This window comes from Scleropages formosus, chromosome 16 (genome assembly GCF_900964775.1).
Source record: "Scleropages formosus chromosome 16, fSclFor1.1, whole genome shotgun sequence".
NCBI lineage: Eukaryota > Metazoa > Chordata > Actinopteri > Osteoglossiformes > Osteoglossidae > Scleropages > Scleropages formosus.
In genome coordinates this window covers 16,719,327-16,734,954 of record NC_041821.1, presented here as the reverse complement: position 1 = coordinate 16,734,954, position 15,628 = coordinate 16,719,327, and the positions used below count along the sequence as shown (strand labels likewise).

The following is a 15,628-nucleotide window of genomic DNA, read 5'->3' as shown; positions in this document are numbered from 1 at the left end:
GTTTGGAACTCTACAGTAAGTGATGCAACAGAGGATAACTGATTTTTTACGCACTACACCCTTCAGCACACAGTAACCCCACTCAGTGAGTTTGCGTGGTTTACCACTTCATGACTGAGCTGCTGTTGCTCCTAGATGCTTCCACTTCACAATAATAGCACCTAGTTGACCAGGGCAGATTTAGCAGAGCAGAACTTTCCCCATACTGACTTGTGGCAAATGTGGCACCCTATAACAGTGCTACGTTTAAAGTCGCTGAGCTCTTTAGAGCAACCCGTTCTACTGCCAGTGTTTGTCAATGTAGATTGCATGGCTTTGTGCTTCATGAACCTGTTAAGAATGGGTGTAATTGAAAGACCTGAACTCAATAATTAGAGGGGTGTCCGCATACTTTTGGCCCTATAGTTTATAAAGCTGTTTGAAACGCAACCCAAGCATGCGACTCCTTGCAAAGATTTTTCCAAGGAGACGTTATACTCCTGAGGTGTTCAGCATCATCCATTTCCTTCCGTAACGTCTCCAGCACCTTTTGCGTGCTACATCTCCAAAGTAATTGGTAAAATTCGGCCCCTTCCGTGTGGCAGCTGCCCCGCAGTGGGTGACCAAGCCAGAGGACAGCCAGCTCGAAGAGGGTCGTCCGGGGTACTTGCACTGTCACACCAGCGCAACGCCAGAGCCAGAGGTTACCTGGCACCGCAACTATGCCCTCATCCGACCAGAGGTGAGAGAGGACCTATATTTGCAACACATTTTTGGATCAGGACAACACACATCCGCTTTTGCTTGATGTTCTCTTACCCAAATAGTTTTATTTAATCTTATTTATACAATGCTCTAGGGCAAAGTGTCTTAGTTATGAAGATACAATAAGCAAAAAGGTGGTTGACAGTCTGACATGTCCCATACGAAGGTTAACTGAACTGCTTTGGACTTGTCTCTGGGAGCAGCTCCCTAACCATGGTCTCAGTTTGTTCCCCCAAAGGAGCTGTTTCTCCTTTTGTGGCCAGGCTCATTTTCCTCTAAAGCTGTTCTGTGTCTTCTCATCCCCTGTGTGCTTTGAGCCCCATTCTTGTGAACTAACTGGCCTGTGCAACATCACACACTGTAACACCACTACTGGCAGCAGAGTGTTGATCTTCACATATCTTAAGTATTAAAACAGAGCTGGCTTTTAAAGTACTTTATGGGGTGGTATAAACTTGTGCTTTTTACCTGGCCAGTGTCAGTGCCTCTGTTTACTCTCCCTGAGCGTGTGCTCCAGTTCAGAGCGGCTTCACTCACCCACACTCCATCTCCAGGATGGACACTACAAGCTGTTCCCCAATGGGACGCTGCGCATCAACAGTGTGGAGGTGTACGATGCGCAGCTGTACAGCTGCCAGAGCCGCACGGAGGGCGGGACGCTAAGGGGCCAGGCCCGTGTGATGGTGCTCGGTGAGTGTCTGCATCTTCAGAGCCCAGGGATCAGGTACACTCACTGAGCCAAGCTCTTGCGCTGGTGGGTGACTTTGAGCCTGTCCATGTGTACGAGTGACATGTGAATTTGCCACAACCCACACTATTCTTAGTTGTAACTTTTTTTTTTTTTTAAACAGTTTAGTTCTTGTGCAGCAGGTAGCATAGTGGTTAGAAGTACTGCCATGCACTTCAAGGACCCAGGTTCAGATCCCACCTCTTGCTTTAGTACCCTTGTGCAAGGTTCTTACTCTGAATTGATATGGTAAAAATTACCTAGCTGTATAAATGGGTGAGTCATGGTAATTAGCTTGACATCGTAAGTTGCTTTGGAGAGAAGCGCTGAATAGTAAAATGTGACTTTGGGGATTGAATGAGGAAATTCATGTTGCATGTTGGCCTTTTTGGAATTCAAAACCTAATAAAGATAGACTGGTTAGAGACACACACACACACACACACACACACACACACACACACACACACACACACACACACACACACACACACACACCAACACTTGTCTGCACAGTGTGTGGTGGCTGCCTTCACTCCTCTCCCCCCTCCGCCCCTTCCCCTCCACAGAGAAGCTGAAGTTCACCCCGACCCCACAGCCGCTGCAGTGCCTGGAACTGGACAAAGAGCTGAGTGTGCAGTGCTCCGCCAAGGGCCGCGAGGCCCCCACCATCCGCTGGACCAAGTCAGGTGTGTGAGACAGGGGCCCCATTGATGGGTGTAGGCCTGGGGCCCACCAGGAGGGCTGGAAAACACGCATTCCTCAGGAATCAGGATATGTTTACACCTTTCAGTCAGATTGGAGGGCAAACAGAAAACATTGCCCCCTGGAGGTAGACCTGCAAACTTTATTACCTTTTATTACCTGTATTTTGTGCCCTTCAATGATGTGTCATTTTTAAGATGTTTGTCACTGAAGCAGTGAGTTGCAATTATGCCTGTTCATATGAATGTATGAGTAAGGCATACCCCCCACTGAACTGTTCCCCCAGACGGAAGTGAGATCCCTTCCCATGTGGACCAGAACGGTGGCACCCTGCGCTTTTCCAAGGTGACACGCGGCGACGCAGGCAATTACACGTGCGTGGCCTCCAACAGCCTGCAGGGAGAGATCCGTGCTACGGTGCACCTCATGGTAGCAGGTAAGCCGAACTATTGCTCTTTGGCCTGGAGATTATTACAATTCATCCAAGCCCTTACATGTGGTGTGAGATGTGTGTTTGAGCAGACCGTTGCAGAAGAGTGAAATGGAAAAGCCTATTTGCTCACTTCTAGCTTTGATATAAATTCCGATATGAACGCATGACTTTTCAAATTGAATCAAGTTATATAATATGGCTGACAGTATAATGTCTCCAAGCTTATGTATAATTATTATAAAAAAGGTTATTTTATAACCAATTAACTTGTTTGGAACTAATATATTTTTGGGACTCAGTTTTGGCCGGAATTCCTACCAGTTACTGCCATGTTTTGGGATGGATTAGGAAGTCCTTCTGGACCCATAAGGGTGCCACGTGGCCCCTCCAGTGTGCGCTGCTAGTTTTAAAACAGTTCTGTCTACCATCAAGGCCTGCTGCGGCAGCTGCATCTGCTGTTGTCCTTTCGTACTGTCATGGCAATTGCTGTAGGGATGTTGCCAGTTGTCCCAGTCCATCACTTCTGATCAGTTTCCGTTGACTCATTTAGCAGATGTTGTCCTCCAGAGCAGCATACAGGACAGAATAAACAAAAGGGCATTTCACCAACAGGGATACAGATGGACGATTCTCAAAGTACAATCGCTTAGTCCAGTTGCTGACACATCACCGTAGTAGCTGCATGCAGTGCTGTCTGACTTCACATCTTGATTTCACCCATCTGCTTAAAAGCTTGACATGTAAAAATCTCAAACTCAGCAGCTGTTGTGAAATCCTCAGTAGCTGGATGTTTAGAGGAAAATGAACTTCTCTCCGTGGAATGCTTCTTCACATGTTACCAGTGAATGAACCACACAAAGAACATTAGAGACCTGCTGGCCACATGAACATACTGTCTGTAGCCCATTCTGAGTGTCTCATGGCAGTTTGTCACAAAGTTTGTGCTTCCTCCCCATACCACAGTGTACATCCTTTTCAAGCTGGAACCAGAGAACACCACTGTGTACCAGGGCCACACAGCTGTCCTGCACTGCCAGGCCACTGGGGACCCAGAGCCTTACATCCAGTGGAGGATCAAGGACAAGTTCCTTGACCCCAGCAGAAGCAGGTGAGAGATGCTCTTTGTGCGAACATCCATAGACCCAAATCCATGGTTTTGGTGATTCGATAAAGAGAACTTGGCCATTGTCCTGGTTTAACAGTCACTACACTCATAGTAACCATATGAATGACATCTCCCTAAACTTTTGATGTTTAGAGCTTGTTTCCAGGAAACATTAACAGGTTCTGTGGCCAGTTTAGATGTCTACCCTTCAATTATCTTAATGTTTAACTGAAAATGTGTCATTATCATGGAAATTCAGCATTATGTTGATCTGTGCTGCATTAACAAAAGGCACTTGAAGCATGAGCATATCAGCACAGCATCCTGCCATAAATTCTCTGAAGACTCTTGATAACCAGAAGTGAAAACCCTTCAGAGAAAGATAAGATGTTACCTCTGAAGGTGGCTTGGTGTACCTCAAAACTTGAATAGCATTGCCTTGCACAGGTTGAGCAACATAATGAAGTTGCACTTTAGGAGCCTTGAGGAGTGCAGGGTAATACAGGTGAGGGAAGTGCTGCTCTGCTGGGAGTCGAGGGATTCCATGTTTCTGTAGGAGGCATCAAGGTAAGGACAAAAAGGAAGTGCACCACACTGCAGTGTAGTAGATGGAGTCCCACTTCAGCACAATACTGGTGGGCTCAGTGGCACCCAGACTGGTTTGATTAGCATTCCGTCACAGCGATATGACATGGTCCATGGGATGTTGAGATGCAAGCTCATACAGGAGGAGGTGCATGCAGCAGTGGAGGAAGAACAGATGGCTAGGATGGCAGGGATGCAACAGGGATTGTGGATGAGGTGGGAAGAAACACTTAATTGTAAAAGCTCATGGGCAATAGAACTTCTGCTGTATTAAGTTTTTGATTCATGTCCATTATGCTCCTTCTGTTGATGTAATGCACTCTTTGTAGTGATTTAAGATGTATGTCACTTTGGAGAAAAGTGTCTCCTAAATCAGGAAATGTAAATGTAAGAAACCATTATTGGGGGAAAATCCTCAACATCTGTACAAAAGAACTAGATGAAGGCTGCTGTCGCTGGCACCAGACCAAGGTGGCAGAGTATCAGTGTGGGGAAAGCACACAGTGGGACCTGCCGACCAGCAGGGCATCTGTCAAGGAAGATGAAAGAATTAGCACTCAATGCCTGTTCAGGACTAGCAGCTGATTGAATTAGAAACACAACTTATATTTACATTCATCAGCACAAAGACTGGACATTTCTTGCTCTCCAAAGTTTTTAAACAAATCACCTTGTTGGGATTTACTGTGCCATTAGAAAAAGGCATGGAGGAGGCCAATGAGAAGAAGTATGAAGAGCTGATGAAGCAGTAGCATGCTATAAAGTTTTTGGAGGAATTTCTTTGCATAGGGCATACAGTGTGCTGGTTATCACAGGGTGTTAGAGGGGGAAGGCTATGGCAGTTGTCACTGAGACTGTAGAGAGAGAATCTAGATATCTGTGGATCAGGAGAGGTCAGTGCAAAGTAGCACTCCCTGGGATTTGATCAACCCTGGTTGAGTCAAGACCTGAAACACAGTGACTCCAGGTTACATCATTGATGATGCACCCAGGTACATTGTCACATACTGTTTATAAATAACCTCTGTATTTGGCGATGATGTTGGTTCACAAATGTCTTGCTGAATTACAGCAGAAGCACTGTTTTTCTGTGTGTGCTGTGTCCAGCTGTAGAGTTGGCATCACAAAAATGAACTTTCTGTGGTTGCTCTTTGTATCCCTGTATTCTCGCCCTCCCACCCCAGGTTTCATAAAATGCCCAACGGATCTCTGGTTATCGAGGATGTGAGCACAGAGGACACTGGAAAATACACCTGTATTGCAGGGAACAGCTGCAACATCAGGTCAACATCAGCAGACCTCTATGTTGTGGGTGAGCTCCAACTCCGTGTTACTTGGTAGTCCATGCAGGGTAGCCACCTTGAGCAAAGGAAGGAATTCATCTCTATCAGTTGCAGCACAAGTAGCATAAAGGTTAAGGACAAAGATCTGTAACCTAGAGGTTAATTAAAGTATCTGTAACTGCCTTTTGCAGTAGCCCTGACTTCAGTGACCCTAGTAACACTCAATTATGTCCATTGTCCAGTCCTGTTTTGTTCCTGAAAATGGACCAAATATCATAAAACCAGACATACTTATTCTGTTAAACTTCTAAGTTCATCCCAGAATCTCCCAAATTAATGTAATATCATAAGAATAAAACTGTGTAACGAAATACAATAAATAACAATTAATAAAATTATTATTTTTTTAAATTATAACATTTCATAAAGTCAGTTTACTGTTATAGTGTAGGTGGACTGGCTTGAAGATTAAGGCTATATGTCAAATTAAAATAACTGAATAATTTGAAAGTTAAAACACAATGATGCAAAACCAGGATGCAAACCAAAACTTATGAGTACCTGAGTAAGACATAGAGTACCAGACCAGGCGCAGTTTTCAAAAATGATCTTAATTTATCACACCAGACCATGCATCACCATCCTGGGATGGGTGTCGCTGACCAAATGAATGAAATATTAGATTAATGGTTAGGCGGTGTAAATAATCACCAACTACATCAGTGAAAAACCAGCGATTTAGTTGTAAGTTATTTTAGATAATTGTGTGCAAAGCAACAGAATTTGTAACTAAATTTATTCACTCAGCTGACACTTGTCTACAAAGCAACTTACAATGTTAAGCTATGTAGTTATTTACCCATTTATACAACTGGGCAATTTTACTGGAACAATTTACAGCAAGTACCTTGCTCAAGGGGCATTTGAACCTGCAACCTTAGGGTCTGAAGGCAGCTGTAACCACTATGCTTCCATTTTACATTCATAGTATTAGAGATTTTTGGAGTTCATCTGAGACCTTTAACTGTAGACGTTATCTAGACAGTTTGCTCTACCAGTAGACACACGAAAAGCTCGTTGAGATACCCTTTAACCCAAGGCTTCAGTCTTCAAACTGTAATTAAATACAAAGGTGTTTAAAGAGTACTTAGCTTCCACTGCTCAAAATACATGTATATCTGAGTGTGATGCCCCAGCATTGCTCATGTTGGGACCACAGCAGACCCAGCAGGAGTTTTTATCCAACAAGGATCTCAGTCTCTGCAGTAGCCACTCAAATGGCACAAATGGATTAACTGAATCAAAGGCATACTGCCTGTCTGCCATCTGTTAGAGATCAGACACTCCCTTTCTTCATGGTGCTCCTAACTTTGACCACATCTCCAAGTTGTAACTCAGTTAGAGCTCTAATGCAGTGATTGCCAACCATTTGGCCTTATACATGCTGCCCAGCATTTTGGGTTCTTATGAGACTACAAGCTAGAAAGAAAGAACCTCTTGTCATCAGCAGTGTCCTCACAGGGCAGTTTATGAGAACAAATTTATAAAGCAAGATGAGCTGCTGCCTAAGGGGTTTTTTTTTTTTTTTTTTTGGTGCAATGTTACCATAGCAACACATACATATACTTTAAATTGTCACACTTGACATTACCATTGGTTTTGAACACACTGGAAAGAAGGGTGTATTAATGCAGCTTGAGATTGCCTGTGTAATAGCATATTGACTACTGGGGGCTGTATAGATTTACATGGACATAAGATGTGTGTCATACAAAGGGCTGTCTGGCATTTAACCTGCTGAAAGGTGAAGACCGTATTTTGTCCAATAAACCGAAAGCAGCAATCCGCCGAAGCTTCTGGCATGATACGTAAGCTTTCGAAGTGAGCAGCGTTTTTGTGGAAAACCGCACTTCGGTTTCAACCGCGTTGGTGTCTTTGTGTTGGCGACAGAGAAACCCGTCCAACAGACCGTGGAGGAGGACGATAAGGCCCCGTACAAGATGATCCAGACCATCGGCCTATCGGTGGGCGCCGCTGTGGCCTACATAATCGTCGTGCTGGGCCTCATGTTCTACTGCAAGAAGAGACGCCATGCCAAGAGGATGCAGAAGAACACGGAGGGAGAAGAGCCCGAGATGGAGTGCCTCAATGGTGAGAGACCAGAGCATATCAAATGGCACACTGTGCCCCAGCAAACCCTGCTCGTGTATTTGTATCCTTTCAGTGTTATGGTCAATCTTTGCCTTGTCTATGAAAGTACATCTATTTTTCTCTATGCAGCATGACTCTCTCTCTCTGTCAGAAACACACACACAGAGAGTGTATATATATAATATATATCGTTGTAACTAGTAATGAATTATTAGTGAAGCAAGTCATGTTCTAAATTTTTTCATCAGTGATGCTCTGGGGCTCCCCTGGAGCACTACAAAGAATGAGTTGCTGATGGCACAATTTGGTTAGAATTTGTGTGAAAGCTACACACAGTGTCATTAGTCTCTCTTAGGGACATGACCAGGTAGGTAGACTCGGTATCTAGATTGGAAATGATGGAGGAAGGAGTTCTCATTGAATTCATTTGAAATCAGCTATTGGCAGCAGATGGTTTTCTTTTTACAGAACATATTGTCCATGGCTGTCTTCCATCTTATTTACGCTCTTTATTTTGGAACTACAGCGGGGTGCGGTGGCGCAGTGGGTTGGACCGCAGTCCTGCTCTCTCGTGGGTCTGGGGTTCGAGTCCCGCTTGGGGTGCCTTGCGACGGACTGGCGTCCCGTCCTGGGTGTGTCCCCTCCCCCTCTGGCCTTACGCCCTGTGTTACCGGGTAGGCTCTGGTTCCCCGTGACCCTGTATGGGACAAGCGGTTCTGAAAGTGTGTGTGTGTGTGTGTGTGTGTGTATTTTGGAACTGTATGTTTTCTTGTAATGAGAAATGTTGAATACAAAGTCACCGTGTAGATTGTTTGTTTGTTTGTTTGTTTGTTTGTTTGTTTGTTTGTTTTAAAGCTGTTCTAATGTGTGAATTTTAAAAGCAACCCTATTAGTTCAACAGATCAATTCTGGTGGCACTCTAGGACCACAGCATTGACACAAGGATTCTGCTGTCCTCCAGGGGGTGCCCTGCAAGCGAACGGCCAGACCACAGCTGAGATTCAAGAAGAGGCGGCGTTCACGAACCCGGGCAGTTCAGCAGCCACTAGCAAGCAGCACGGCAGCAACGACAAGCTGCACTTTCCTCGCTCCAGCCTGCACACCATCACCACCCTGGGTAGATGGTCCAACAAACCACTCACACAGACATTTTGTTGTCCATCTGTCAGTTTCTCTCCCACACACACACACCAAGCTACCTGATCTGGTGTGACTTAGAATAATAAACACAGATTTAACTTATTTCTATTCACGGTGTTCACTGTAAAGACTTCGCCAGGCGGTAGAGTATCTGTTCATAGAAGCTTGAGGTCTCAGTTTAAGGGGTGTTGCTCCTCTTTGACTCTAGTGGTAACAGCTTGTGAGAACAAGTAGGTTTTGGAGCCTCCCAGTGTCTTGGCTGATGCGTTTCTCCACTAAACATGCAGGACGGGGTGAGTTCGGGGATGTGCTGCTGGCCAAGGCCAAGGGCGTGGAGGCCAGTGAGACGGAGACGGCCGTGTTGGTGAAGAGCTTACAGACGCGTGACGAGCAGCTGCAGCTCCACTTCCGGCGGGAGGCTGACATGTTCGGCAAACTGAACCACACCAACGTGGTGCGGCTGCTAGGACTGTGCCGCGAGGCCGAGCCGCACTACATGATCCTGGAATACGTGGACCTGGTATGGCCTGACCTCCATCGGTTTTATTGTTTATGTAGCGCCCATTCAAATGTAGTGCCCTGGAGTGCTTAACACAAGGTTTAGTGAGTGGATCTGAAGCAGCTGACATTGACAAATGTGCACATAGAGACAAGCTGAGTAATGTTCATGTCCATGTGGAGAAAAGCTCGGCATCGCATTAGGAGAGGAAATAATGAAGCACTTGTAACTCCGCCAGTATCAAAGAGGTCCGAGTGGTTCTGACAGGCAGGAAGTGTGTTTTGTGCTGCTAGGAAGCGGATGGGAACATGTGTGTTTGCACTTAGCCACCTGAGGAGTTAAGTTCATATTAACAGTGACCGTTTAGAATGAGGAAAGTTGATGGTTTATGTATTGTGCACGGACTGGTGTCCCATCCTGGGTGTGTCATGTGTCCCCCTCCCCCTCCGGCCTTGCACCGTGTTGCCGGGGAAGGCTCTGGCTCGCCACGACGCCACTCGGGACAAGCAGTTGTTGACTGAATGGATGGATACATGTATTGAGCATTGACCCAAATGATCATGGATGAGAAAGATTAAAAACAGTCGTGTGTGGCAGAAAAGATAAACACTCTAGATCACACAGTGTAACCATTTGTTGCATGTTCTACATGGAGTGTGTTCCAAATGTACTCGCTCTGCTACAGATTTTTTTCGTATTTGATGGACCTGTAACCTGTCAGCTGTTTTTGGGCCTATACACAGAAATGTCACCGTGCAACCGCAAAGCCAAATGCTGCCATAAACTGTACAACCGTGAATAGTAGAATAATCTTTAATAACCCTTAGGTAGCTGGCTGTTTACCCCCCTGCGTGTCTGTCCTGCTTATTTCTAATCATCTTCTGCCCTCAAACAGTTGGGTATTTACTCCCTGTGTCCCTCTTCTGCACATGTCCATTGCTGCAGGGTGATTTGAAGCAATTCCTCAAGATTTCCCAGAGTGAGGATGAAAAGCGCCATTCACTAAGCACCAAGCACAAGGTGAGCTTAGGACACTAGTGTTGCCGCACTCGAGTTTCACTGGGCTCTACCTGCTGATTCACACTAATGGAGTTTAGACTAACAACCGAAAGGTGGGGTAGAGATCCTCATATGAAAGTGATTAAGCCAAACCTTGTGGTGTGTACTCCTACTGTTTATAGAGCACAACGAAATATCTTTTGTTAAATTTATAGACCTGTGATTTGAATACCTGTGTGTCTGCCAGGTGTCCATCTGCACCCAGGTAGCTCAGGGCATGGAGCACCTGTCCAACCACCGCTTCGTGCACAAGGACCTGGCCACCCGCAACTGCCTGATCAGTGCCCAGCGGCACGTCAAGGTGTCTGCCTTGAGCCTCAGCAGGGATGTCTACAAAAAGTAAGAGCAAGAAGAATGACGCCAACTGCACTAACTGGTGACTTCCATCTTAGTGCACAGCTAGTAATTTTGAGCGCTGTTGAGGACTACGGGCTCTGGGGTTCTCATGATTGAAACCCCCAGGTGAACAGTTAATGGGTTTGGAGTTTTCACCTCTTGCCTTTTTAACACCTTGTTTGACTTGTGTTGCTGTACCAAAGTGCAGTATAGTTTTGCTTTAATTGATTTGGAACATCATTAAACCATTATATTCAAATCTATCATCACCGGGGCGCCGGTCCTGCTCTCCAGTGGGTCTGGGGTTCGAGTCCCGCTTGGGGTGCCTTGCGACGGACTGGCGTCCCGTCCTGGGTGTGTCCCCTCCCCCTCCGGCCTTACGCCCTGTGTTGCCGGGGTGGGCTCCGATTCCCCGCCACCCCGTATGGGACAAGCGGTTCAGAAAGTGTGTGTGTGTGTGTGTGTGTGTGTGTGTGTGTGTGTGTGAGATCACCAGTACACTTGCAGTAAGACTTATAGGCTTGTTTTTGCTGGGGTAGGCATATTTATTAAAAGTGCCAAATCCAGCAGGGTCTCTGTTCTTTCTGGATAGTTCAGTCATTAACTAGTGAATATAGTAATATTAATGGAGTGTAGTACAGTACTATAAATGCATGAACTGACAAAGGTTCCCCATGAAATAAAACTTTTTGGCAAGAAAATGGTGGTCTACACCTGAAGGTCTCTCTGTAAATGTGTGGATGATGGAATTGTTTAATTTTCTTATGCTAAAAAAAATACAGTACAGGTGGTCCCCGATTTACAGTGGTTCGACTTTACCATGGTGAGCTGGCGGTTGACATTCACTAGAAGCCGTACTTCGAATTTTGAGTTTTTCCCGGGTAAGCAAAATGCGGTGAGATACTCTCTCGTGATGCTGGGCAGCGACAGCGATCCGCATCTCCCAGTCTGTCACGCAGAGGTGTGTATTAAATGCATTTTCGACTTACGATATTTTTGGTTTCCAGTGGGTTTCGTGGAACGTTACCCATCCTAAGTCAGGGACCATCTGTATTTGACCTTCGTGACAATTCAGAGGAATTCTGAAATGTTTAGATATTCTTCTGGAACCAGTGCTATGTGATCACGCCTATGAAATAATGTTTCTCTTTATGCTCTCTATATTTCTCTCTAAGTGCCGTTCATAAAATTTATTTTTTTTTTTTTTTTTTTTTTTTAAAGTACCTGTCTAGAATGACCACAGTTGCACAGGTCTGAGCTAAGGTGAAGTTTCCTGTACACTGATGTTCACGCGTTCAGAAGCTTGACCTTGGACTGTGCTGCCCCCCAGTGCACATATGTATTAAAAGCAATACGGTGTCAGCGCTTCTCTCCTGATCTGTTTGTGCCCTTGTATGTGCAGCGAGTACTACCACTTCCGGCAAGTCTGGATCCCTCTGCGCTGGCTCCCATCCGAGTCCGTTTTTGAGGAGGATTTCTCCACCAAGACAGACGTGTGGTCCTTCGGAGTGCTGATGTGGGAGGTTTTCAGCAAGGGCGATCTTCCGTACGCAAAATTCAGCGACGACGAAGTTCTGGAAGGTGAAACTCATTCATATTCTTTTTAAATACATGCTTATCCCCGTTATCCAGTCGTAATTTGTTCCTGAAAATCGTCTGAATGTCTAACATTTATATTACATATTTTGAAATGCACCTGATTATATCATCAATGATGTCATTTGAGGTCACTGAGCATTTTGGGTCATTCAGCATCAGAATGTTCACGTAGTGCTACTTTGAACCCGCTGCTCACATCTCCTGGTCCACGACTATCTAGATTCCCTCTCTGCAGCCTCAGTAAGAGTTTTCGTTGCCTTCTACCTCTAGCTGCCTGTTATACCCACTACGCTATAGGCCCTATGTTACGACTTCCCTCCAAAGCACTTGCAGCCTACTGCTGCTTCCCCTTCGGCCTTTTGAAAATACTTATTCCTTTCTTCATAGAGAAATTCCAGTTTCTTCCCCGACCATTCCCAAATTCATCATAGCGATTCCTTTTTCATATAAGGAAAACGCTGTGTAACATATTAAAATATTATGGATTACAATTAATATATATAAAATTTTTAAATTCTAATTTCATAAGGCAGACTTGCAGTGATAGTGTGCATAGACTGGTTTGACCAAGGCAAAGACTATATATCATATTAAAGTACAGGTGGTCCCCCATTTATGATGGTTCGACTTACGATTTTTTTCGACTTTACGATGGTGAGCTGGCGATAAGCATTCAGTAGAAACAGTACTTTGAAATTTAGATCCCCCCAGGCAAACAAAATGTGGTGCGATGCTGGGGGCAACAGCGATCCGCGTCTCCCAGTCTGTTACGCGGAGGTGTGCATTAATTTTATTTTAACTTATGATGGGTTTTGGTGAACGTAACCCCATCGTAAATCGGGGACCACCTGTAAATTAATACTTTAAAAATTAAAGCACAGTCGTGCAAAACGGAGGGTACAAACATGAACATGTGAGTAAGCAAGCGAAACTTAGAGACAGACTTTCCCCTTAGCCTCACACTATATTGTCAGTCTCTCCTCTTTTCTTGTGCAGGTTTAAAAGCCGGCAAGTTGAAACTGGCTGCTCCAGAGGGTTGCCCTTCCAAGGTCTACAAGCTGATGTGGCGCTGCTGGGCCCCCAGTCCAAAAGAGCGGCCCTCCTTTAGTGAGATTGTCAATGCCCTTGGGGAGGTGCCATTTGATAGCAAAGTGTGAGTGGCCAGAACCCCTGGCCAGTCCCTCGCACTGGTCGAGAGTTGGCTTTCTGTTTCTGTGGAATGTACAATGTTTCTCGGGGGGGGGGGGTCTTGCAAAAATTGGGACACTTTCAAATTGGTTTGCAGACATCCAGTGGATGTGTTTCACGCCTTAATGCCAACATAGTTGCCCAACTGTTTGGCCTGTTTCATTTCATGGTCATTCAACAGCAAGTGAGGTGTGTGGGGGGTTTTTTTTTTTTTTTTTCTTCTTCCCCTCTTTAAAAATAACATTTTATTTTGGACACATGGAGTCTTTGGATCTACCTCTGCAGAACAACATAGGGGGCCATCACAACAGCCCAGAAGGACTGTCAATGAACTTCGAGCTCCATGTCAGTCAGTGTATCCTGCAGTTATTACTGGACTTTGGGACAGTTTCTGACTGCGCACCAGAAGTGTCTGTTGCTCGTCTCTGTTCCAGACAACTGAGGTAAATTCAGGGCAATGCTTTTTTCGTTTTTTTTTTTTTTTTTTTTCTCCTCCTTCAGTTGTAACACAAATGGCTTTTCTGTTTTTGGTTTAAAGCCCAGTGCCATAGGAAAGCCAATAGGAATGTGCCTGAGAAATGTGGTTCATACTAATGTAGCTCACCGGGGTTAAATTTCAAGTGTCTGAGAAGAGATTGTCAACTTTTGTATATGATATCGCATGAAGAAATGAAGTGTTTAGTGTTGCACCTTGCATTACTCCATGGAGGGCATGGATAGTATTCTGCTGTATGCTAAGGTCACATTGTAGGTCCTATTAAATGAGTTTCTACACAAGCCGATTTTCCCAGTACTCTTAAAGGACGGTTTCCTCAGCAATATATTGACAGGACATCTTCCTGAGGTCATCGATCGAACAAAGTTGTACTCGGAGCCTCCCAACGATTAATGTTTTTAATGTACAGAATTATGCACTAATCACATCTAAAAGTTTCTGTGGGGAGGGTTGGTGTTTTTGCTTTTCACTATTTCTTTATTGTATTTTAGAAGGATTTCCAGGAATTTTTTTTTATTACTAAGGTCCTGTTTTTAAAAAGGTTTCTTTTTTGAAAATGGTACTTTTTTATACACTTTTTTTTTATATGTGTTTTGGCATTTTGTATTACATCTAGTATTGTAATCTGAATATTTTTTTAAAAATAGGGAGAGAAAGCTGTCATGTCTGTAGGCCGCCATTATGCTAAAAATTGAAGTGCCTGGTAAATGAAGGATTTTTGGCCAGCATTAAGTCTTGTTGATGTGTAATTTTTCTAATTTAATTTTTTTTTATATGTTAAATGGTTTGCTTTATCAGTTCTGAAAGTGCAAGTGATACCACCTAATAGATTTATTTTACTGCTGGGCACTTACATGTACATCTTACATTTCTGCTTTCGCAAATGGATTCGGAGGCCGTGATGTTTCTGCTGTTCTCTCAATAAACGTCCACTTTAAGAAACACACTGCCACCATTGACAGACTTCTGTCACCTTTGGCCTGTTCTGTTCTAATCTGAAGAGATAATCATTCATATTTAGCTTTCAAGATATGGTTTTCAAACGTCATGGACCAATGAAAAAACAAGTGTTATACAAGTTTCCCTTCATAAAAAGGGTCTTTAACAAGACTTATGAACAGGTAATTTTGTTCCTTTAAAATTTTAATAACAAACTGCAAGTTTTCATGAGAGAACTTGTGAGAACAAACATTTCACTTCAAAATACACCTTGGTGGTGTTGCACCAGACCAGATTTCTCTCCCTTAATCTGTTGATTTTTAGATCATCTATCTTATGCACTTGGATGCATCAGTTGTGTAACCTGGGATCACTGGGAGTTAGACTCCTTCAACATTAGAGACCCTCTCCCAGGTGTCCCAAGCAGGTACAATCAGACCCCAGCCAGCATCCAAATAGCGCTATCTTAAAAACACACGACTCGCCGCTCCTGATCCACAACCACCTAGATGCCCTTTCTGCAGCCTCAGTAACTGCTTTGATGGCCTTCCCCCTCTACCCGTGACACCCAGAACACCACAGAGACTTCCCTGCAAAGCTTCTGTTCCCTGCTTTGCCCTCCAGCATCTGTTCCACCAG

At 44.5% G+C, this 15,628-nt stretch overlaps 1 protein-coding gene across 1 annotated transcript in view; it reads left to right on the top strand.

The window, feature by feature from the left end:
• LOC108933571 (inactive tyrosine-protein kinase 7-like) overlaps window positions 1-14,549 on the top strand; it is a 68,053-nt gene extending 53,504 nt beyond the window's left edge. Inside the window, exons 8-20 of the mRNA XM_018750742.2 lie at window positions 585-721; window positions 1,299-1,434; window positions 2,041-2,160; window positions 2,463-2,612; window positions 3,573-3,717; window positions 5,484-5,611; window positions 7,533-7,733; window positions 8,695-8,850; window positions 9,161-9,393; window positions 10,318-10,392; window positions 10,619-10,770; window positions 12,170-12,348; window positions 13,363-14,549. Coding sequence (XP_018606258.1) covers window positions 585-721; window positions 1,299-1,434; window positions 2,041-2,160; window positions 2,463-2,612; window positions 3,573-3,717; window positions 5,484-5,611; window positions 7,533-7,733; window positions 8,695-8,850; window positions 9,161-9,393; window positions 10,318-10,392; window positions 10,619-10,770; window positions 12,170-12,348; window positions 13,363-13,523 — 1,973 coding nt within the window. The 3' untranslated portion in view covers window positions 13,524-14,549. The remainder of the gene's footprint in view (window positions 1-584; window positions 722-1,298; window positions 1,435-2,040; window positions 2,161-2,462; window positions 2,613-3,572; window positions 3,718-5,483; window positions 5,612-7,532; window positions 7,734-8,694; window positions 8,851-9,160; window positions 9,394-10,317; window positions 10,393-10,618; window positions 10,771-12,169; window positions 12,349-13,362) is intronic.
• The last annotated feature ends 1,079 nt before the right edge of the window (window positions 14,550-15,628 follow it).